Consider the following 23,662-nt stretch of genomic DNA (forward strand, 5'->3'; position numbering starts at 1 on the left):
GGACGAGCCCTCTGAATGTCAAATGATGTAGTCGAGTCTACAAATAGTGTCAGCGCTTCCTGCTTGCTAAGAGTGCGGGACCTGGAGCCGAGCACCAGATTCTCACCCCGACCGCTGCCGCCGGCTTTGCGGCGCTCCAAGGCCACTGCTACCACTAGAGGAACTGCAAAAGGAAGGCATTAAAAAACTACAGAAACAAGTATACAATATAAGGTGAAATTTAAGTGTTTTAAACATAAGAAAAATGTGGGTTTAAAGAAGAGATCCTCTCTGGAGAAAGGATCATGAATAGCCTCCTGGCGATGGTGCATTTTAGGTGCTGCCATCATAACGTGGGTCTTTATTTTTCAATCAGGGATTGTTGCAGTATCATTGCAAATGCGATTTTTTTTTTTTTTTTTTGCAATAAAGTTCATAAGCAAGCACCAGATTTGCTCTCCTAAAACAGCATGACATTGTCTTGATCAAAAATTCAGTGGCTCTAGCCTGGCACTTACTAACTTCACATCTTACAACTCCCCTTAATACAGCACTTTCTCCTGCGTTGGGCTTGGGTATTGCTATGGACTGGTTAGTGTGCATTCTGCCAGGATGCATTCTGCTTAACACACACATACACACAACTATTATTTACTGAGCATTTATTGAGGCCAGCCACTATGCTCGAGTATTTCTGTTCAATTATTTCATTTAACCAACACAAATAACTCAATGGAGATGGTAAGTACTGCTATTTATAGATAAGAAAACCAACAGAGAAATAATTTTACTAAACTCATACAGCTAGTAAGTGGCAAAAATGAGATTTGAATTCAGATAGTTTTGATTCCAAAAATAATTCTGATCATAGACTTCATCTTCTGCAATAATACACCTAAAATAAAAATTGAGAAATATAATCAAGTGAAATATTCTTGCTCTTTTAATGATTTATGTTTATATGTGAAGCACCCAGATTAGGAAATGTGATTTTTAAAATAATATCCCAATAGCTGGTAAACAGTAAACATAATTCTAAAAGCATCAACATTTAAATATGAAATGTTTTCTCACATGACAATCACGGCATTAGACACCTCTTGTGCATTTTATAGGGAAATTAAGTGGATTAAAAAAAATTTATTGATTGATTTGAGAGAAATATCGATTTGTTTTCACTTATTTATGCACTCATTGGTTGCTTCTTTTATGTGCCCTGACTGGAGATTAAACCCACAACCTTCGCATATCGGGATGATGCTCTAACCAACTGAGATACCAGGCCAGAGCCTAAGTGGGGTTTTTTTTAACAGTGTAAAAATAAACATTAAATATTAGGGAGAACTGAATGTAGAAGGCTCTAATTCTTCATTTCAAACCATCATGATTACTTAATGTTTTGTGTGTGTATTTGTTATTTTTTTTGGTACAAAAAGCTTCATCTTTAAATGAAAGGTCAATTAAGAAAATGTTTTTTATTAAAATCATCAGTAACTAATAATATCACCACTTTGTTTTTATAGGCACATGTAAGGCAAATCTATGTGTCCCCTAGAACTTGGATGATAAAGGAAATTATAAATATACACATCAAAATGAAATTAATCAAAGCACAGATGTTTTAAGACTCCTTAAAAACACAGTATGGTTTCTAGGTCACATGTTGACAGGAGCTTAATTGACTGAGAGGCAGGAATATCTAAGAAAAAGAACAGGACTCTCCGGAGAGAAGTTGTTCAGCAATGAAGCCTAGATTAGGGCTATGTGATATATCTCTATAATAATGATCTCTCAGGGCTGCTTTCAGAAGCTTAGAAACACTACTATCTTGTTTTGCAGTTTGTATATCCCCACGAGGTTTATGGATGGATCAAGATTTTGCTTGAATAACAGCAGCCTCATATCTTTTAGCTTTCCCTTGCTCTGAAGTTATGAGGATTAAGGAAACTTCTCAAGTGTAATGTCCACGTAGCTTTAAAAGAAGAGAATATGCTGACCCTCATGCCTGTCTGCTTTAAACTTCTCTTTCTCACAGTAAATGATTAAGTTGGTATCTTGAAATTCATGGGTCTAACTAAGAACTAGATCTTTTTCTTAGCTGGCTGGTCTTCCTTCAAGTTAGTTTATAAGTCTCAGTGGACTTTTCCATTGAAACTGTTTGCATGAGTGATGACATCAGGACAGCATAAAATACTTAACATGATGAATTTGATTGTATTCACATTTTTAAGGAAGGTTAGGATTTAGGAACACTGGTGCACAGTGAAGTCTTCTTAAACTGGGCCATATGCTTTATAAACATTAGTAAGAATAAAAATGAATCTCAGTAAATGGACCTCTTCTCCTTTCTAGTGTCTCTGTTTGAACTCACCCCTTTGTAATGACAGAGGAATTAGGGCTCTTTGTTTCTTGCAGTAATCACCAGGTGGTATGGATCTAGGATGTACATCTAGTCTAATAACCTTTTAGTAATTGTTTAATATTTCCAAGACAGGCATTTATGCGCCCACACCTTTTCTTTTCTCAAAGTCAAGGTAAATTTCCTGCAGTATTCTGGGGATTGGATTGGTGAGTTACCTTCTTTTATTGTAAGGAGAGTCCCTCCATTGTAATTCTTATCAGGGTGGGCGCTAGACTTTGACTTCTAAGCATTCTGTCCCATAAGGGATCAAAACAGGTACTAAATTTGCCTGGTTCGAAAATGGCCTTATAGGACAAATTTCAGTATCCTGCTCACCTCTCTGGGTATACGTTTTCCCTTATATTTTGTGCTTGTTAAGTCCTCACTATTTTGTCAGTAACTTGATGCTTTATAGAAATTGATTGTCTATTTACCCACTATTTTAGTTTTTTTTTAATGCAGTCAATTCCCAATTTATCATATCACCATTTCAAAATGGAACTTTTATATGGATTTTGAAATAGAAATCAATATAGAATTGTTGTTAAGAATATAGACTGACAGATCTCAGAGGGGAGGAGGGTAGGGGGGGCAGGAAGAGATTAACCACAGAATTTATGTACATATATGCATAGCCCATGGACACAGACAATAGTGGGGTGAAGGACTGGGGTGGGACAGGGGCTGGGGGGTGCAAAAGAGGGGAATGAGAGGGACATTTGTAATACTGTCAACAATAAAAATATATATATTACAAAAAAAGAATACACACTCTATAATCAGACTGTCTGGCTTCATATCATAGAGCTAGGCTTTATCTGCTGTGTAATATTGGGCAAGTGTTTTAACTTCATTGCGTTTCACTTTCCTCATCTTTAAAACGAGGGAAATAACAGTATGTTCCTCATAATACAAGTAAAGCATTTAGCACACTTTCTGCCACCTGATAATCACTTAAGTGTTGGTTAACATCACTATTATTACCTCTCTAAAAGAATTGGTGAAAGAAAAAATTAGAATAAGAGAAGAGAACAGGGAGGGTAACCTGGGATGTGAGGTTAACTGTATGGGAATAGGGAATGGGGAAAATGACAAAAATCTGGGGGAAACTAATATAAAAAGAGGTTTTATTAAGGAAGTCTTGATATACATTATGCAATATAATTCACCCTTTCCTGTTTTCTCAAAACATCTTCAGTAAAGACTTGCGTTAGTTTTCAGTGCTTTTTGGGGATGGAGGGGGGCGGGATTTGTATTTCTTTTGGATGTGATAATGTACTCATACTGGTTTCTAAGTGGCTCAATTTTGTTCTTATTACATAATTACCTTACAGGAGTAAGTGATTTCACCACAAAGACTTCTGTTTAATAAGCATCACCTTTGCAAAACAGAGTAACACCAAGACAACTTCAATAAAATAAATGGATGAAATGCTGGCAAAATGAAACAAAACTATTAATTAGAAAACTTAGATGTTAAAGAGATTCCTGTAACAACAAACATAGTAAGAAAGATGATGTAAAAATGATGATTTTTTTTAAAATAGCATTTTCTAGTTAAAAAAATTGAAACTGCTTGGTACGGAACACTTGGAAAAGACAGAGCAGGAGTTCTCTACCTCTGCACTACTGATGTCTTGGGCCAGATAATTCTTTGTGGCCAGGGGGGTGTCTGGTGCATTATAGGGGTACTCAGTAGCAAACCTAGCCTCTACCCATTATATGCCAGTAGTACCCCAAACCCACACCAAGTTATGACAACCAAAAATGTCTCCAGATTGTCAAACATCACCTGAGGGCAAAATCACTCCTGGATGAGAACCATTAAAATAGAGAGATTACAAGTCAACTACTATCTAGAAATGTAAGCTTTTTGTTTGTGTAAGTAAAAATTACAAAACACAGTCACATTAACTTACCATTCTATAGCCAGTTTATATTTCACTCAGTAATAGAGCATCAACATTTTGTTTTGTAATATGTCTCTACAGCATAATTTTTTGATAGCGCAAGTACCTTATAACAAAATGATTCTAATTCCTCCTTCCCATCCCTTTTATCATTGCTATTATTCATTTCACTTACACATAATTATATATACACATATATGTATCATAAGCATATATAATCAAATACACAACTGCTATTTTACTTTATAACAAACTGATGTTAGATCAATAAAGAATAAGGAAAATAGAAGTTTTTATTTTACTTTCACTCATTTTTTTTCTCTGATGCTTTTCCTTTCTTTATGTAGATCCAAGTTTCTGACCTTTACTATTTTTCTTCTGTCTAAATAACTTGCTTTAACATTTCTTGCAGGACAAGTCTAGTGGCAACAAATTCTCTCCATTTTTTGTTTGTCTGAGAAAAATCTTTATTTCCCCTTCACTTTTGAAAGATAATTTCACAGGGCACAGAATTCTAGGTTGGTCGGGTGTTTTTTTTCTGTGAGCACTTTATTTTACTTCACTCTTTTCTTGCTTACATGGTTTCTGAAGAGCAGTCAGACATAATTCTTTGTTCCTGTGTAGGAAAGGTGTTTCTTTTCCTCTGGCTTCTTCAGGATTTTCCCCCTTATCCTTGATTTTATATAGTTTGGGAAAGATATGCAGTTTTTCTAGTATTTATTCTCAGTGTTCTGTGAGCTTCCTGAGTCGGTGGTACAACATTAATCAGGGGGAAATTATGTTATTATTGTTACAATATTTGTTTCCGTTCCTTTCTTTTCTTTCTTCTCCTTCAGGTCCCACTGTAGGTATGTTACACCTTTTGCAGCTGTCCCACAGTTCTTGGATATACTGTTTTATTCTTTTTTTTTTTTTTTGGTCTTTTTTTCTCTTTACTTTTGAGTTTTGTAGGTTTCTATGGAGATATCCTCAAGCTCACAGATTTATTTCCTCAGCGTTGTCCAATCTACTAATAAGCCCATTTTTTATTTCTGTTGCAGTTTTCTGTGTGGTTTTTTTTTTTATTAATTTTTTATCTTTAGCATTTCTTTTCAGTTCTTAAGATATCCATCTCTCTGCTTGCATTGCCCATCTGTTCTTTCATGGTGTCTACTTATTAGAGCTCTTAGCATATAAATTGTAATTGTTTTCAATTCCCTGTTTGATCATTTCAACATCTTTGCCATATCTGAATCTGGTTCTGATGCTTCCTTTGTCTCTTCAAATTGTTTTTTTGCCACTTTGTATGTCTTGTACTTATTTTCTGGATAGTCAGACAAGCTGTAGTGGGTAATAGAAATAGCTGGGCACTGATTCCCAGGGAAGTACCTGCTTGCGGTTTTCTGCTCCCACTGTCATAATCTGTTGTATTCACCTGTCCCTCTGTCTAACTTTGGGGGTAGTGGTTTGCCCTGTGGTCTCAGTTTTCCTTTAGATCTATGAAAAGTTGTTGATTTTTCAGTTTGTTCAGGTTTCTCTTGCTGTTTAGACCTACTGCATATTTTTATTTATTTTTATTTTTAACCTATCTTTATTGTTGGAAGTATTATAGATGTCCCCCTTTCCCCTCCCATTGACGCCCTCCATCCTGCTCCCGCCCCCTCCCCAGGCCTTCACTCCATTATTCTCTGTGTCCGTGGGTTATGCATATAAGTTCTTCAGTTAATCTCTCCCTGCTTGTAGATCACCCGCCCCTTGTAGATCAGTCTGTTGCATGCTTCAGTGTCTCTGGGTTTATTTTGTTCTTCAGTTTATTAAGTTCTTTAGATTCCACATATAAGCGAGATCATGTGATGTTTGTCTTTCTCTGCCTGGCTTATTTCACTTAGCATAATATTCTCCAGGTCCCTCCATACTCTCCCAAAGGGTACGAGATCCTTCTTCTTTACAGCTGTATAATATAACATGGTGTAAATGTCCCACAGCTTTTTTATCCACTCATCATCTACTGATGGGCACTTGGGCTGTTTCCAGATCTTAGTTATTGTAAACTGTGCTGCTATGAACATGGGGGTGCATATATTCTTTCTGATGAGTGCTTCAGGATTCTTAGGATATACTCCTAGAAGTGGGATCACTGGGTCAAAAGACAGCTTCATTTTGAATTTTTTGAGGAACCTCCATACTGTTTTCATAGTGGTTGCACCAGTCTGCATTCCCATCAGCAGTGTACTAGGGTTCCCTTTTCTCCACATGCTCGCCAGCACCTGTTATTTGTTGATTTATTGATGGGAGCCATTCTGGCAGGTGATACCTCATTATGGTTTTAATTTGCATCTCTTTGATGATTAGTGACATTGAGCATTTAGAATATACTGTATTCATGAACTGGTAGAATTAACATCATTAAAATGTCCATACTACCCAAAGTAATCTATAGATTCAATGCAATCACTATTAAAATGCCAATGGCATATTTCACAGATCTAGAACAAACACTCCAAAAATTCATATGGAACCAAAAAAGACCCCAAATTGCAGCAGCAATCTTGAGAAAAAAGAACAATGTTGGAGAGATTATAATACCAGATATCAAGTTATACTACAAAGCCACTCTAATCAAAACATCCTGGCACTGGCACAAGAACAGGCATATAGATCAATGGAACAGAACTGAGGACCCAGAAATCATCATTATGCTCAATTAATATTTGACAATGGAGGCAAAAGCATACAATGGAGTAAAGACAATCTCTTCGATAAATGATGTTGGGAAAATTGGACAGGTACATGCAAAAAAAAATGAAACTAGGTAACCAACTTACACCATACACAAGAATAAACTCAAAATGGATAAAAGACTTAAATGTAAGTTGTGAAACCATAAAAATCCTAGAAGAAAACATAGGCGGCAAAATATTAGACTTCTTACATAGCAGAATTTTCAGATACATCTCCTAGGGCAAGAGAAGCAAAGAAAAAATAAACAAATGGAACTACATCAAACTAAGAAGCTTCTGCACAGCTAGGGAAACCATCATCAAAATGAGAAGGGAACCCACTGTATGGGAGAACATATCCACCAGTGATACATCTGATAAGGGGTTAATTTCCAAAATATATAAAGTAGTCGTACAATTCAACAAAAGAAAGACAAACAATCCAATTAAAAATGGGCAAAAGACCTGAATAGACACTTCTCCAAAGGGGACTTACAAATGGCCTCCTGTGTATTTTTAAATGGATGCCAGTGTTAAAAAAAACAATAAACTAGTCACTTTAAAATGAAGTTGAAACTACCATTCCAGAAGAACTGCCTTGCACATCCTGTGCCTCCAAACTTGGGAATGTTAAAACAGGGCAAATTAACCTTTGGACTGGGCATGAAACAACACTGCATCTCAAACAAGAAAGCAGATATTATTACTACTGTACTGATGGCTACCAGACTGAAAATTAAAAACACTTTAAAATTAATGTCACAATATTAGCTTATCTGCACCAATAGAAATGCCTTCCTTCCATTAATACAATTGTTTCCTTTTTCTTTCTCATAAATACCCCTTGCCTTTGTCTCCTAATTGAAACACTATTCGGGCTTCTCCTTGAATCAGTGCTTCCTGAATAGCTATTCCTGCTCTGACCTCAAGTAAATGTTCGTTGCCTCTCATTTTGGCTTTTTATATTTATGTTATCTCAGTCTGGGAGATTCTGATTCTTTCAAGTAAGGCTAAACTAAATATATCTTATTATATCCTTAGACTAGATTCTTGTGAGTGGACTTGAAGCTTAAAGAAAAAGCATTGACATTTGGTGCTGTCCACTGGTAGGATGCTGGCCTTCAGGGCCATCTCGCCCTCACCCATCAAATTCTCTCCCCAGATCATGTCCGCAGGATTCACTCTTAGGCAGAGCCGAGTGTTCTCCCGACCCCTCCACGCGCCTGCCTTACTGGTCCTCCGCTAGCTGCCCAATGGAGGGCCGCTTTCAGTCAGGGTTGGTGAGCCCTCCACCGCCAGGGGGCACTGTAGCATCGGCGGCCGCCCCGGACGAACCGGGCGCCGCTCTCCTGCGGCAGAGGCGCCGTTACAGCCGCCCACGCCCCCTCGCGGCGGGGTTTGGGGAAGTGTTTCTAGGAGACGGCGCGGACCGGCTGCGCCTGCGCGGTGGGTTCGGCCGGGGGCGGGCCGACGGTCCGCGGCTCTGCCCAGTTGAACTAGTTCCTGCTGGGTCTGGGTCGCCGTCGCCTCCCGGGTTCCCTCGCCTCATGCTACGCCCGTGAGGTGGCCTGCAGGCCAGCGTCTCCTCGGGATGGAGCACATCCGCACGACCAAGGTAGTCGGGCGCGTCACATCTGTTTGTCGCCGCTCTGGTCTCACGGGGCGGGGGCGGGAGACGGGGAGGGCTCGGTCGGCCTGAGGAGGGCTGAGGACCAGTCGGGCGGGGCCCGGCCCCGGCCCCGGCCCCGGCCCCGGCCCGGCCCCTCTGGGAGGCAGCAGGGGCAGCTTGGGCCTAGGGTGGCAGGGCGGAGGCCTCCTGGATTCGCGGGAGTGCATTCTCGCTCGTCAGCCCAAGGCGTTGGGGTGCGATGATTTGGGCTCCTTGGGGTTCAGTCCCCTGAAAGTTGTCGCCGCCCTCTCAGCACTGTCTTGGGCAAATTTGGGGCTGTTTTAGCTGCGGGGCCGTTCACACCATCGCCGCCTCAGAGATCCGAATGCCGGTGGGTCTCCAAATGAACATTTCGATGTTGCTTGTCCTCACTCACGGTTAATTGTGTCGTGTCACACGGATTCCTGATGCAGGTTTTGGGGACGCTGAGATCAGCACTTGGCTCCACCTCACTTTCTTGTCTTGGTCTCCAGTCATTTGGTGTTTCCGTCTCTGTGTTCAAATTTTAATGTCTTCAGAGTCAATAACTCAACAGAGGAGTTACGGAGAAGGGAAAAATAATACTCCGTATTTTAAAGTGTCCAACGGAATTGTTATTCAACTGAGCTTATTAAATCCCATGCTTAATTTTTGTGTGTAAAAGGTACTTATTTTGCCTTTCACAAACATGTATTCTTGTGATTCCGTTACAAATGTTAAAACTGAAGGAAACGACATCAGAATATTACCAAATTACTTTACCAACGACATTTAAGTCAGACTTCAACTTTGGGACGGAGAAAATGTAGAGACCAGAAGAATCGAACAACATTTTAAGATCGCTGGGAAGAGGGCGACCCATTGTGAATCTTAATCTTAACTGTCTGCATTTTGCTGAAACCAGTTAACTGCTGCTCATCCTACAAATAACTTTTAGCAGACCTACATCATCGTCATTTGTTCCATGGAGAATTTAAGATGTCATTAAAATGTTTCATAGACCTTTTTAAGGTGTACATGGATTTTATTAGAGCTTTTTAAAAATTAAATATATTTTTACTGATTTTTAGAGAGAGAGGAAGGGAGATGGATAGAGAGAGAAACATTAACAAGAGAGAAACATCATCCATCAGCCGCCTCCCTGCATGCCCTCTCCTGGGTAACGAACTGGAAACTCAAAACCTGGGTGCCCTGACAGGAAATGGAGCCAGTGACCTCTTGGTTCTTGGATCCACACTCAACCACTGAGCCACACTGGTGGAGGCTAGAGCTTGTTTTTAACATGCCACATACTATATCTAATAAAATTGAAGATGCTAAAAACTAACCCCCTTAATTTTTTTTTATTTTACTTAAGAGAAGAAAGGTAAAGGAACTCTAGAATTCAAGTGTCTGGCACTTAAAATTTGAAAATAGAAGGGTGAGTAAGTAAATAACCAAACTAGAAAAAAATGTAGAAGTGGAAAGGAAGACTAGAATGGGCATCAGATCAGGCTCTTGTTCTGGTTTCAGGGTTCCAGGTGTGTATTATATAGTAGCTGTGTGCACGTGACTTCCTTCTGTAGGAGATTGAACCTCATCTTTCCATCTTTCATAAGGCTTGCTATAGCACACAATAACAAAACGAAAAAGTGAAACAGGTTTAACCAATTAAAAGCAATTCTATTCCTAGGTGATTGATAAGAGTGAACAGAAAGTTGGAATATCTAGGACCCTTTGGCTTGTTTTAAGCCTTTCTGCTTTAAAGTTTTGATGAATGTATGTCTTTGTTTTCATTTGTATAGTTGTAGCTCTTCTCATATTGTTAAGTTTGTTGCTGGTGACTTTCACTTGATCCTAGTGTTCCTCTTTAACTACCAGTTGATGGACTTCAATTAATTTTCTGATTTAGTCTTACCTTTTCACAGTGGGTCCCTGTTGGTGGTATAGTTAAGGTCCTTTTATGACTTTTTTAAGGACTGAAAGATTTCTAACTAATTTTCTATTAAAATTACTTCTCAGGTATGCACCTGTATTACTTTGGATTATTTTTCTAGCATTGAACCACTTCTAATTACCCTGTAATAATCTTAAATGGCTGTATGTGGACTGCAATTAAACAGATATTTGCTAGGTACTTGTTATGTGCCAGACACTGTACAGGTATACAACAGTGAGCCCAATAGATGTGGGCCTCATAATATATCCTGATCATTGTTGGGTGGAGTATGATAATTTCTTAAATTATAACTTAGAAGAATCACTTTATAATTTATAAGTTATAAAGATTGATTTGAACATAGCCAACTTTTTGTTTCTATTATGCATAGCCTTCACCTGGACATAGTTAATTTGCTGCAGAAATAATTGTAAGAATTTCAAACTAAAAATGAATTGCTTTAAGTTTATTTAGCTGTTTTGACCTCAATGTAGTTTAGTTGCTATGATCAATAATTGACTGTGGAGTAGTACTATGTAACTAGTGATTCTTTCTGTGCTGTTCAGACAGCTGTACAGTTGACCCTTGGACAACACGGGTTGGGGCACTGACCCCTGTGCAGTTGAAAATCTTTTTATAACTTTTGACTCCTCTAAAACTTAGCTATCCTCGGTATTCAAAGGGGATTGATTCCAGGAACCCCTCCCCCCATAGATATAAAAATCTGTGGATATAAAATGGCATAGATCGATGCATATAGTTCACCCTCTGCATCTGTGGACTCCCAACCACAGATTGAAAACAGTACAGATGGTTATTGAAAAAAAAGCCATGTGTAAGTGGAGTTCAAACACATGTTGTTCAAGAGTCAACTGTATTCAAAAAGTAGTAATTACATGTCAAAATAGCCAATTATACATTATCATTTCGCAATATTTACAATTTTATAAATATGGTAGTTCATACAAAATTATTGCTAATCTCTTATAATAACACCACCAGTTGGGTACATTATTTCCATTTACAAATGATGAAATAGCTTAGAGAGTGTAAATAATCTGCCCAATTAGTTCATGAGGTGAAGAGTGAAGATTTAAACCAAGGTGTGTCTTTTTTTTTTTTAATATATCTTTATTGATTTCAGAGAGAGGAAAGGAGGGGGAGAGAGAGAGACAGAAACATCAATGATGAGAGAGTCATTGATCGGCTGCCCAGCCCTCAACCCGGGCATGTGCCCTGACCGGGAATCGAACCCCAATCGCCTGGATTACTAGGTCGATGCTCAGCCGCTGAGCCACACCCGGCTGGGCCCAAGGTGTGTCTTAACTCCAAAGACTATGTAGTGCCTTTTCCATTGCCTCTGTAGTTTTTTGTTGTTTTTTTTTTCAATGTCTTTATTGATTTCAGAGAGAGGAAGGGAGAGGGAGAGAGAGAAATAGAAATATCAATGATGAGAGGTCATTGATCAGCTGCTTCCCACATGCTGCCTACTGGGGATCGAGCCCGCAACCCAGGCATGCGCCCTGACCGGGAATCACAGCACTATCTCCTGGCTCATAGGTTGATGCTCAAGCCACACTGGCCAGGCTGCCTCTGTAGTTTTAATCTAATTGTAAAAATGTATTAATATTAATTCAGAAATAAATCCTTAGAATAATTCTAAGAGTTTTATCTTCATCAAATCTCTTCTTGACATAAGTAAATAATATTTTTGTGGTATTGTTTGTTGTATTGCTTATGGTCATTTTTGTTTTGTTTTTTGTTATTGCTTAACCAGAGATTTATCAGATAAAGTATTTTAACTGAATATTAATTAAATAACGTTATAGTTTTAAAATTCAGGAATACAAATCATTCTGATTTGGTTACATTTGGTTTATTAACTGTATGGCATCAGTGAAGATGTCAAGTCTGAATTTAAAATTTTGAAAGAGCATTTCCAAGCTATACTTATGAACAGTGTAGCTACTGCCTATCACTTTGAGTGCTAATTTTGCCATAATGAGATAGTCTTGCCAAGAAACAATGGGAAGTATGCAGAGACAGTTCTTTATGCAGTCTTCTTTCTCTGCCATGCTCTAGTCCTTTGGCTAACGTGTTGATGTTGAAATTTGTGCTCTTTGTGAATGGAACTTTGCAGAATAAAGTGGAAGAATATTTTCCTAACCTCTATATGAAAGACTGCTTCTAGAGTTTGATAACGAGTGGAATGTCCCAAGACAATCTTACCCCATTAGGGCTCAAATTGAGTTATTCCAAAAGTAATACCCAATTCGTCTTAGCTTGCTGTCCCTTTTTGTCATTACAGTATGGGATCATACATGTATGTACACAAATATGTATTACCTGGTACAAAGAGTGAAGGAGATGTAAAACTAAGAATGAATAAAGAAGGAGAAAATTAAATTGTTTTAATTGTCTTTGAAATATGAGCCAGTAGATTTTGAGGAAAACCTGAATGGTTTTCCCATGAAATAGTAAAGTGCCATTTTAACTCTTACTGATATTATCCCAATGTGCAGGTGAGAAAACAAACTTGCAGAGATTAAATGAAATAACTTGTCCTCACTCAACCCTACTAAGGAAGAGATGGAGCTGGGAACTTGAATCCTGGTCTTTATGAGTCATGTTCTCTTAAGCATTACACTCTCCTGCCTCACAGAGTAATTATCTAATCAAGAGATTTGAATAGTTACGTAGGTCAGTGTAAGTAGGAATGGGAAAAGGAGGGATGGATGAGAGGAACTTAGGTGGTAGGATTTTTTTCTAGTAGGTAGCTGATTATGAGTGTCTAGAGTTAGGGAAAAGGTCTGGCCTAGATAAATAGATTTGGGAGTTGTCAGTGTTTAGGTAATCGATGACATTTCTTATTGTGGATGAATGTGAAGGTTAGAGCCCTGGAGATACTTAAAAGTGGGCAAGCACAGGAAGAAGAGCCAGAGAAAGAATATTCAGGATACAATGGGAAGTGGTGAATCATAGGAGGGTAGGGAACAGGGAACAGTCTTTCCTATCTAATTTCCTTCTTTGCTTCCTCTTCCTCTGCTTTCCCCTTATTTGCCCCCTCCTCTTCTGCTCCCTCCTCTGCTCCTCCGTTTTCCATGGGGCAGACACTGTCCTAGGTACTGGGGAAATGGCAGTGAATAAATCAGATGAAAATTCCTGCCCTTATAAAACTTATTTTGTAGTTGGGGAAGATATAACAATAAACAAATTTAATAAGTAATTATATACATATACTATGGTAGGTGGTGGTAAATGCTGTGGAGAGTGCCAGGGTGGGGGGAAGTGGGGGAGAGGACAGTTGGTGTAAATAACGTAATTAGGGACATCCTTACAGAGATAGTGACACTTGAGTACAGACCTGAAAGAGGTGAGAGAGTGATCCATCTTTACATGGGTGGAAGAGGTAGTGGGAAGAGTCCCAACAGAGGGAACAGCAAAAGCAAAAACCCTATGCTGGGCATGCCTGGTTGGTAAGAACCAGCAAGAAGACCAATGTGGCTACAGCAGAGTGATTGAAGGAGAGGGCATAGTAGAAAATTAAAATCGGGGCCAGGGACAAGTTATTATAGAGCCTTGTGAAATCTTAGCTATTACTGTATGAGACAGGAAGCCATTCATGGAATGTCAGTTGAGTCCAGCAGGGCAGGAAAGCAAAGCAAGACAGGTCAGTAAAGTGCCCCTGGATTTATGATCTGTTTCATTTGGTGATTTATTCAGCCGGATGCTCTTTTAGGAACTGGTGATACATGAACAAAAAAAGATAAAAATCTCTGCTTTTTGATGCTTACCTTCCACTTCAGGAAGGCAACTTGATGCTTTTTCTTTTTGATAGCTAATTATTGGCAAGATGTCAGTGCTATGAGTGTATAATAATGATTCTAAGAGTCTCAAATGGGTGCCTGTCTAGAGGAACCTTAACAGGGTACTTTCTGCTTCTTTAGCCATTGTCATGTAGTTGTTGAGTAAGTGCAACTGTTCGTCACAGAATTTTGAGGAAGGCCGTTGGTTTCTTCTTGTCCCAGAGGCCACTTTTCCCTCTTGTGGGTAGATAGGTGCCTGAATTTCCCTAATGTGATTCTGTGTGTGTGATTTCCTTTGTTTTTCATTCTCTGCTTTGTAATCAGCTGCAATTTGAACTTCCTACATAAACCATTAGGGTACCTTTTAGTACAGGCCCCTTACTTGGCAACAATTCAACTCAGTGGCCCTTAAACCAATGTGTTCGTGTTTCCCATCCTCACCATAATGACCACACCCTCCAATTCTTTCCTTCCTGCTCCATTTTGTTCTTCTTTGTTTATTCTTTGTTTTTTTCTTTTCTTTCCCATAACCCTTTCCCTATCCTAGTTCCTTTCTGCTTTGGTGATACCTATAATTAAAGGATCCTAACACTGTTTCTGCAGTGCCTCAGTGCTAGTGACCTGAAAGAGTTGTAAATGCTTCCTAAATATCTGACTTAAAGACATTTCCAGGAAAACACTGGGAAAAATCTGTAATAACATCTGTAAAGTACTTTTAGTTCCTCAGTGAAAAGGGGAAATATGAGGCAGCAGTGATGTTTAGAAATTGGCTAAGTCTTTAGCTTAAAACTGGTATGCTGATGATCTTAGCAAAGAAAAAGATTCAGTTTCTTGTATTTAAAAAAAAAAATCTTGTGATTTGCAGCAAAGAACCAAATAATCAATATATTTTCTCAGAAATTCTCTTTTTTCTCTAGAACTTTAGTTTAAGTATTAATTGTATGTCTTGGGATAATTTCAGGTTAATTTTATTACCTGTCACAACCATATAGAGATTGCCATATTGAAGTAGTCATATAATGATTTTCTGTGTATTTCTTGATTTGAATATAATTTTGCATTTGCTAAGGTAATGAATAATCCTCAAGTTATTAAGGTCAGGATGGATTATTTTTTCTCCAAAACCAAAAATTTTAATTTTACACTTAAATTTTTATTTGAGCAGGTTCTGTTATAAATAAAAAAAACTGTCTCTGAAATTAAATTTCTTGGGGGGGCACGGGGGGCACTAATAGCCTGCTAAATGGTAGTTATTGATTATTTTCTAAATCATAATTTCAAAATGGGGGGCATTTTTTCCTTCAATTTTAGCAAGGGAATAGAAAATATAGGGTGGGGCAAAAGTAGGTTTACAGTTGTTTGTATGGAAAATGATACAATAATTAATAGTAATACAAAAATAAAGTTGTGTACTCACAACTGTAAACCTACTTTTGCCCCACCCTGTATATGTGGGGGAGAAAGTATAGAATTAATGAGATAATGGTTAACTGTCTGGTTTTGAAGACCTACACAATTTAAGGAACTATCTACAACCTACTGCGATAGCTGTGGATTAAAATTTTTAATTTGGTAATGGTTATTTTGCTTTTTTAGCCCCATAAGAATGGATAGAAATAAATACTATTTTTTCAAAATAGTAGTCTCCTGCACATCTCTGGCCAATTCTAATCTCACTCTTCACTGGGAACCTCGTGCATGTGTGTCCACTATTGATAAAGATGTACTATGTACCACACTGCCTCAACTACTAAAGGGCGCAGAAGCAGAATATGACGTAATCTATGCCAGAGAATTCAAAGCCATGAAGAAATACAAAGCTATGACATTAAATAATTACTATTCTGAGAAGGATTCCTGTTAGGAGACAGCATCAGTGAGCCTTGAAGAATGCTTAGTATTTAAGCTAGAAGAGACTATTGTAGGAAGGGAGAACAGTATGAGTAAAAGCGCAAAGCACAAAACATTGTCCTGGGTGGAGTGGTGAGGAGAATAAATTGGAGTTTGCAACCATATTACTTCCCTGATTTAATTTTTCTGGTAATTTACTTCCATAATTCTACATAATAACCTTACATATTTATTACTTTACCTGCCAACTTTATATAAAATATATTGACTCTTGGATACAGAAAACATTTTTGCTTATTTATACCACACCTCTCCTTCCTGTTTCCTTTAATATCTGTGTTAATAATTTTTTACAGGATTCTTCTCTCTTGGTTATATTTATAACTGCAAATAGAACCTGTTTGTGGCTTATGTATTTCCCAAGATATATGAAATTTAACATTCAACATTAAATAAACGTATGTTTTAGAACAGAAGGAAGAAAAAATTTGAAAATGGTACATTTAAATCCTGGGATAACAGAAAAAGAATTTATACTACTTTTGAAATGAGAAGTAATACCTTTTTCTTTTTTAGGTTGAGCAAGTGAAATTACTTGACCGATTCAGTACCAATAACAAGTCATTAACAGGAACACTGTATCTTACGGCCACACATCTATTATTTATAGACTCTCATCAGAAAGAAACCTGGGTAAGGAGGACCTCTAATGTACTGTTTACCATAATTATAATAATGGTCTTAGTCGATTGCTGTGTTTTATTTTGAATGTGTACAAAAAATTTTAATCATTGGTTACCTATTTCAGTCAAAAATTTTTCAGTCACCTGATCACTTCTACCCTCCCTCTTAATAAAACTGATATAATATGGAATGTGGAATTTTTTTGTAGAATACCAGAAGGACTTTTTATCTACCTAAATAATTATAAAAGACCTACTTGTTTTTTTAATTTAAAAAACTAAATAATATAGGTACATGTTAATAGATAAATGCCATATTCCACAGTATTTTTATAACATTGCAATTAGGGTGTTTACTTATTTATTTATTTTTGCAGTACAAACAATGAGGTAATGGATATTTTGTATATGTTTCTTCTTTTTTTTTAAAAAATATATCTTTATTGATTGCCAAGAGAAGAAGGGAGAGGGAGAGAGAGATAGAAACATCAATGATGAGAACCATTGATTGGCTGGCTCCTGTACGCCCCCCATTGGGGATCCAGCCCACAACCCAGGCATGTGCCCTGGCTGGAATCGAAACACTGTCTCCTGGATCATAGGTCTATGCTCAGCCGCTGAGCCACGCCAGCCAGGCTGTATATGTTTCTTCATATATAGACTGTGCCAGAGTTTCTCTGGAATATTTGCCTAAGAGTAAAATTACTTAGATAAGTACATATTCAACCTTACTAAGTATATCACCTCTCCAAAATAGTTGTTTCAACATATTCTCAGTAGAGTGACACATTGTTCACTATCCTTAGTAACACTGATATTGTCAACTTTAAAATTTTTGCTATCTGGTAGATGTGCAATTGTGATTTTAACTTGCTGATTACAAGGAAGTTACCCTTTCAGATATTTTGGCTTTAGATTTCCTTTTCTTTTTCTGTTGGATTTTTGTCCTGTTATTTATTTTGCAAGAGTACCAGTTTTGTCACTATGTCGACTGTAGATAACTTCTCCCAGCGTATGGCTTGTCTTGTGTGTGCATGTCTTTTAAACTTTAAAATTTTAGTGTAATAGATTTTCATATTTTTTTTATGGTTTATGCTGTCTTGTGACTTAAGGAATCCTTCCCTATGTTAAGGTCATAGAGAATCTCCTATGTTTTCTTCTAATTATAATTTGTTAACATATCTGGGAAATATTTTTGATGGATGGTATGACAGGGATTCATTTTTACTTTATTTATGCATAACTGGCACCATTTATTGATTGTTTTATGCCATTAATGTGTGGTATCAACTCTGTTATAAATAAAGTGAAGATCTGCTTTTGAGCTCTCTATTCTCTTCTTTTGGTATATTGATTACACTATACCAAGAACACACTGCTTTATTGACTATAGAGCTTTTAATAAGTTTTGATATTTCTCTTTGATTGTATTCTTTTGATTTCCCCAGGAAGGTTATCCAGTTGATAAGTGATTGCAATAAGTAAGTTAATAATCACCTTGCTGACCCGCTGTTTCAAGCCAGAACTCACCCGTGCGGCCGGCCTCTTTGGTCAGCAAGGTGTTTAAAATTACTTAATGTAAGTGCAGACAGGAGTTCTCTTGTGACAGGTCAGCAATGTTTGGATACAGAAACATGTGTATACTCATGACTGGTTATCAAGGTGTTTAAGATACTTACCTGAGATGTTGATCATGGAGAAGTTGTATTCCCTAGAGGCTCTGGATCTTTTCCCCAACCAGTGTTTGCCCAGGAGTTTTCCCTAGCAATACCTTGTAAAATCATTAGTCAGATTCTCATCCACTCTGTCTACCCTTCCTTTGTCCACCCACCTTAATATCTTCTCTGTATGTAATTCATCTCCTACAGTACAAATGAAAGTTTCTCATGTAGCTGTTCTTTCAGATGTTGGGAATGTAGTTTTGGGGGGCAGTTAAAAGATATCTATGTTCTCTTCTCTCCTATTGTTGTCTTTAAAATGCTTTCTTATCAATATATTTCTGTAAGCTCTCCTGAATGAAATGTTTCATATACTAGATCCATAGAAATGAACATTTTTAGATCTAGGAGGATCCTTACTTTTTATTTGTATTTTGTTTTCATTTTACAGAGGATTAGTTTTTCAATATCTAGTTAGTGACAGATCACATGACTAGTTAGTGACAGAGCCAGTTCCCATCATCCATCATTCTTTTCCTGCAGATAATTTTGGGTCTTAATTGGAATTATAATAGTGATAAAATGGCTTATTGTCCTTTAAAAATTAATATTAGCCTATAAAATTATAATTATATAATACATATGTATAATATAAATAATCATCCATATCTCATCCTGCCACACAAACACAAACATCAGGTTGGGATTTTTTATTGGAATTTATGTTAAATTTTTAGACGAATTTGGGATGATTTGATTTCTTGCCATGATTGAGTTTTATCGTCCAGAAACCTGCTACAATTTTAAGATCTTTTATTTTCCAAAAAAGTTTTCTATAAATATTTTAAATTAGTAGGAATGCTATTGAGAAAAGGAAAATCTGTTTTAGTAGTAAACAGAATATGATAGGTAACAGGTGATTATGATAATTATATGTTTTAAATGCCATCAAGTACTGAGTTTATAGTAGGACTTTCTGTTCATTCATTCAGTAAGCATTTGTGATGGAGAAGTTATCAACAATGACACCTATATTTCCGACTTGGTCAAATTTAAATTTGTATGTGTAATATATATCACTCAAAATGTTTTTTTATTTGAAGAGGATCATTATAATGTCCCAAGTACTATTAGATGCTGGAGATATAATGGTGTTCAACCTAGCTGTAGTTTCGCTTCTTAGGTGAAGTTCCTAAAATCTAGCTAGAGAAATAACATTTACTACACAATGAATTACACATGTGCTAAGTGCTATGAAAGGAAGAATTTAGGTTGATATTTGATAAGAAAATGGAGGGAGCCTAACTTATTTGGAAAGGGCCATGGGGATTGTGAGGCTATACATACTTCTAGGTGATGAGTTTTAAGTGAACACCAGGAATAATACTAGAAGTTCCTAGGTAAAGAGATAGAGCTACAATATCTCAAAGGAGCTTTGTTCATTTGAAGAGCCAAAAGAAGACTGTTGTCATTAGAACTTAGTGATGTTGGGGGAGGGACTTGAAATGAGGCCAGAAAAGTGGGAAAGTCTATAGTCTAAGCAGGATCGGGCCTGGTTAGTACTTGGATGACAGAAGTGGGCAATAACAACTAGATGGCTTTGCCTTTTTTTAAATTTAAATTTAAAATTTTAAAAACGTATCTTTATTGTTGAAAGTATTACAGAGGTCCCTCTTTATTCCCCCCATTGATCCCTTCCACCAGGCATCCACCCTCCCCCCCACCAGGCCTTCTCCACACTATTGGCTGTGACCATGGGTTATGCATACATATATGCATGTGAGTTCTTTGATTAATCTCTCCCCACCCACTCCCCCACCCCCACCTTCCCTCTGAGATTCGTCAGTTTGTTCCATGCTTCTGTGTCTCTGGATCTATTTTGCTCGTCACTTTATTTTGTTCATTAGATTCCACATATGAGTGAGATCATGTGATACTTGTTTTTCTCTGACTGGCTTATTTCACTTAGCATAATACTCTCCAGGCCCATTCATGCTGTCCCAAGGGGTAAGAGAGCCTTCCTTTTTACAGCTGCATAGTATTCCATGGTGGAAATGTCCCACAGCTTTTTTATCTACTCATCTACTGGTGGGCACTTTCGATGTTTCCAGATCTTAGCTATTTTGATTGGGTTTTTAATAGTTACTTGACTGCCTTGTAGAAAATGGATTAGGGGGGTCAAGAGTAGTATATGAAGAGAGAATTTAGGATCATAGTTACAGTAATTCAGGTGAGAAACAATGGGAACATTGCAGTTAGGGGAGTGACAATGGAGATGGAGAGAAGTAGACAGGATACAGAGATATTTAGGTGATGCAGTTCTTGGGATTTAATGATGTATGAATATGTGGAGTGCTCAGCACATTTCTGGCTTGGGCATTGTCATTGAAAATTTTTAAGTTTGGGCCTGGCTGGGTGTGGTTGAGCATTGACCTAGGATCCAGGAGATCGAGATTTGATTCCCAGTCAGGGCACATGCCCGGGTTGTGGGCTCGCTCCCCAGTGGGGGACGAGGCAGCCGATCAATGACGAGTCTCTCATCATTGATGTTTCTATTTCTCTCTCCCCCTCTTCCTTCCTCTCTGAAATCAATAAAGATATATTTAAAAAAAAAACTTAAGTTTGGGTTTGTAGCGTATAACATTTGTGACTTTATTTGAAGAGGCATTTCTAACATTTATGCTCTGGGGAAGAGAATAAGATACTTAGTGCTTTCCATAATGATGATCAAATGTTTTTTCATGCTGTAGATACTGCACCACCATATTGGCTCAGTGGAGAAACTGGCTTTGACGACTTCTGGATGCCCACTTGTGATTCAGTGCAAGAATTTTAGGATTGTGCATTTCATTGTTCCCAGAGAAAGAGATTGCCATGATATTTACAACTCTTTGCTACAGCTGTCAAAACAAGGTACTGTTCTTAGAGACCACAACTTACTTGTTCAATTTTGAGATGGATTATCTAAAATACTTTAATATCTCATTATTGTCATTTTATAGTTTAAGTTGCTCTGAAGTCGAATTTTTGTGGTCTATTCTAAAAAATTTGACCTAGAAGTAATTAGAAACTTCTGACCTGAGTTGTAGTACTGGTTTCCAAAGAAGGGGTAACAGTAAGGACAAAATGAAGCATTTATAGTACAGACTTAAAAAACTATAGATTTATATTAATGTTTTAGAAGTTTGTTGATAGCCAGTAGCACAGCATTTTTGTTTTTTTTTGTTTAATTTGTTTGTTTTAAAGAAGCCGACAGCCAAGGTGGAGTGACTTGGAAATTGATCACTAAAGGAAAAGTTAAGGAAGGTCAGGCTCTTCTGATAGCCATGGGACTAATACATCTAATTGACTAGAGTGGACTATAAGGAGATAAACAGAGGGATAAGAGGATGAATCCTACTTTAATAGAGATAGAAGTGAGAGAGATATAGGCCCTGAAAAGAAATCTTATCACTATTGTGTCTTAGAGATCTGGAGGCTTCCTTCCCCCAACATAAATTGGATTACATAGATCTCTCCAGGGAGACAAAGCACATTAGCTACTGGATGTTACTTTGTTTGACACCTTATTTGCAATGGTGTAGGAGTAGATTTTTGTTCACTCTTCTCTCCTAGCACATAAAGCCTATAACATCCCATTGTCCCAAGTTACGTCACATCTTATGGTAAAGATGGTTCTGTGACTTCAGGGACTTAATCATTGTTCAGAAGTAAGTGTTCTCTGGATCTCTGTGCAACCATTGCCATTTTTGGTCAAAACCATACTATAGGAAGGGAATGTACAGGCAATTTCATGTTCTATTGTGACACCTCTGATTTTTCACTATAGCATTAGTCTCTATATTATATCTCATTTGGGAAAAGTGGTGGGTAAGAATTGTCTATTTGTGTCTTTAAAATTTTACTTTTTAAGAAAATGAAACATTGCAGCAGAGTAATGTATAAGTCTAACTGTATTATTTACTAGCTTTTACTAATTATATAAATTGAATCTCAGATTGATAATATTTATGTCTTTAGGTATAATCATTTGCATCAAAGAACTGAGAAAATTTTAAGTTTGAATATGTTCAGGTATTAGCATCTCCTTGAAGAGTTTAAAGAAAAACTGGAGGGGTAAAACTGAAAATTACTTCTATTTGTCACGTATTAAGTCCTATAAGTTACATTTTAACATTTATGCATTTTGTATACTATAGCAAAATACGAAGATCTCTATGCATTCTCTTATAATCCCAAACAAAATGATTCAGAACGACTTCGAGGTTGGCAGCTTATTGACCTTGCTGAGGAATATAAAAGGATGGGCGTGCCAAATTCAAACTGGCAGTTGTCTGATGCCAACCGAGAATACAAGGTAACTTAGTGACCTTCTGGGGAAATTCAGAAAATGTTAGTACCAGAGAGTCAGGAAGTGTCATAGTAGCAAGTTGTCTCTGTATTGCTTTGTGTTGTTCTTACATCAGTAAGTTTTAAAGTTTTATTAAGATGATTTTTAACCTCATGGTTATGTTTTATTTGATTTTTACAGATTTGTGAAACTTATCCAAGAGAACTTTATGTTCCCCGAATAGCAAGCAAACCAATAATTGTTGGTAGTTCTAAGTTCCGGAGCAAGGGTAGATTTCCAGTTCTTTCCTACTATCATCAAAGTAAGGAGGTAGGCATCTTTCCTTTTGACTTTACCAATGTAGTATAACCCCTTTTCAGGTCTAAATATCCAAAAGAATGCTCACTTTTATATTAAGATATCATCATTATAATGTTGCTGATAGAGACGTGCTGGCTTTTCACTTAATGACATTTTCGATATTCTAAAACAAAATTACCCTGAAATGCAGAAAATGTCATACTTGTCATCTTTCTTTCCCCTCGCCCCCTCCTTCATTCTTTCCTTCCTTCTAGCAGTGACTTGAAAATAATGGAATTAAGTAGATTCTCTTCCTTGCCTGTGGTTATCTTTTGATCCTGCTTGTATTGGGTGAAACCAGATAGTTTTGATAAGCCAACTGTTGAGAAAAGGGAGAGAACCAAGGGTATTTCAGGCTCCCATTTTAATAGTAGGCTCTTCAGATTGGAAGGATTTTGCAATATGAAGAAGTGGAGGAG

At 37.4% G+C, this 23,662-nt stretch overlaps 1 protein-coding gene across 1 annotated transcript in view; it reads left to right on the forward strand.

The window, feature by feature from the left end:
- Positions 1-8,424: 8,424 nt before the first annotated feature.
- The window catches only part of MTMR6 (myotubularin related protein 6), a 31,812-nt gene continuing 16,574 nt past the window's right edge, over positions 8,425-23,662 (forward strand). The window contains exons 1-5 of the mRNA XM_081129105.1: positions 8,425-8,604; positions 16,789-16,905; positions 21,304-21,466; positions 22,753-22,910; positions 23,085-23,213. Coding sequence (XP_080985231.1) covers positions 8,581-8,604; positions 16,789-16,905; positions 21,304-21,466; positions 22,753-22,910; positions 23,085-23,213 — 591 coding nt within the window. The 5' untranslated portion in view covers positions 8,425-8,580. The remainder of the gene's footprint in view (positions 8,605-16,788; positions 16,906-21,303; positions 21,467-22,752; positions 22,911-23,084; positions 23,214-23,662) is intronic.

Source organism: Miniopterus schreibersii (genome assembly GCF_964146895.1).
Source record: "Miniopterus schreibersii genome assembly, chromosome: 2".
Taxonomy (NCBI): domain Eukaryota; kingdom Metazoa; phylum Chordata; class Mammalia; order Chiroptera; family Miniopteridae; genus Miniopterus; species Miniopterus schreibersii.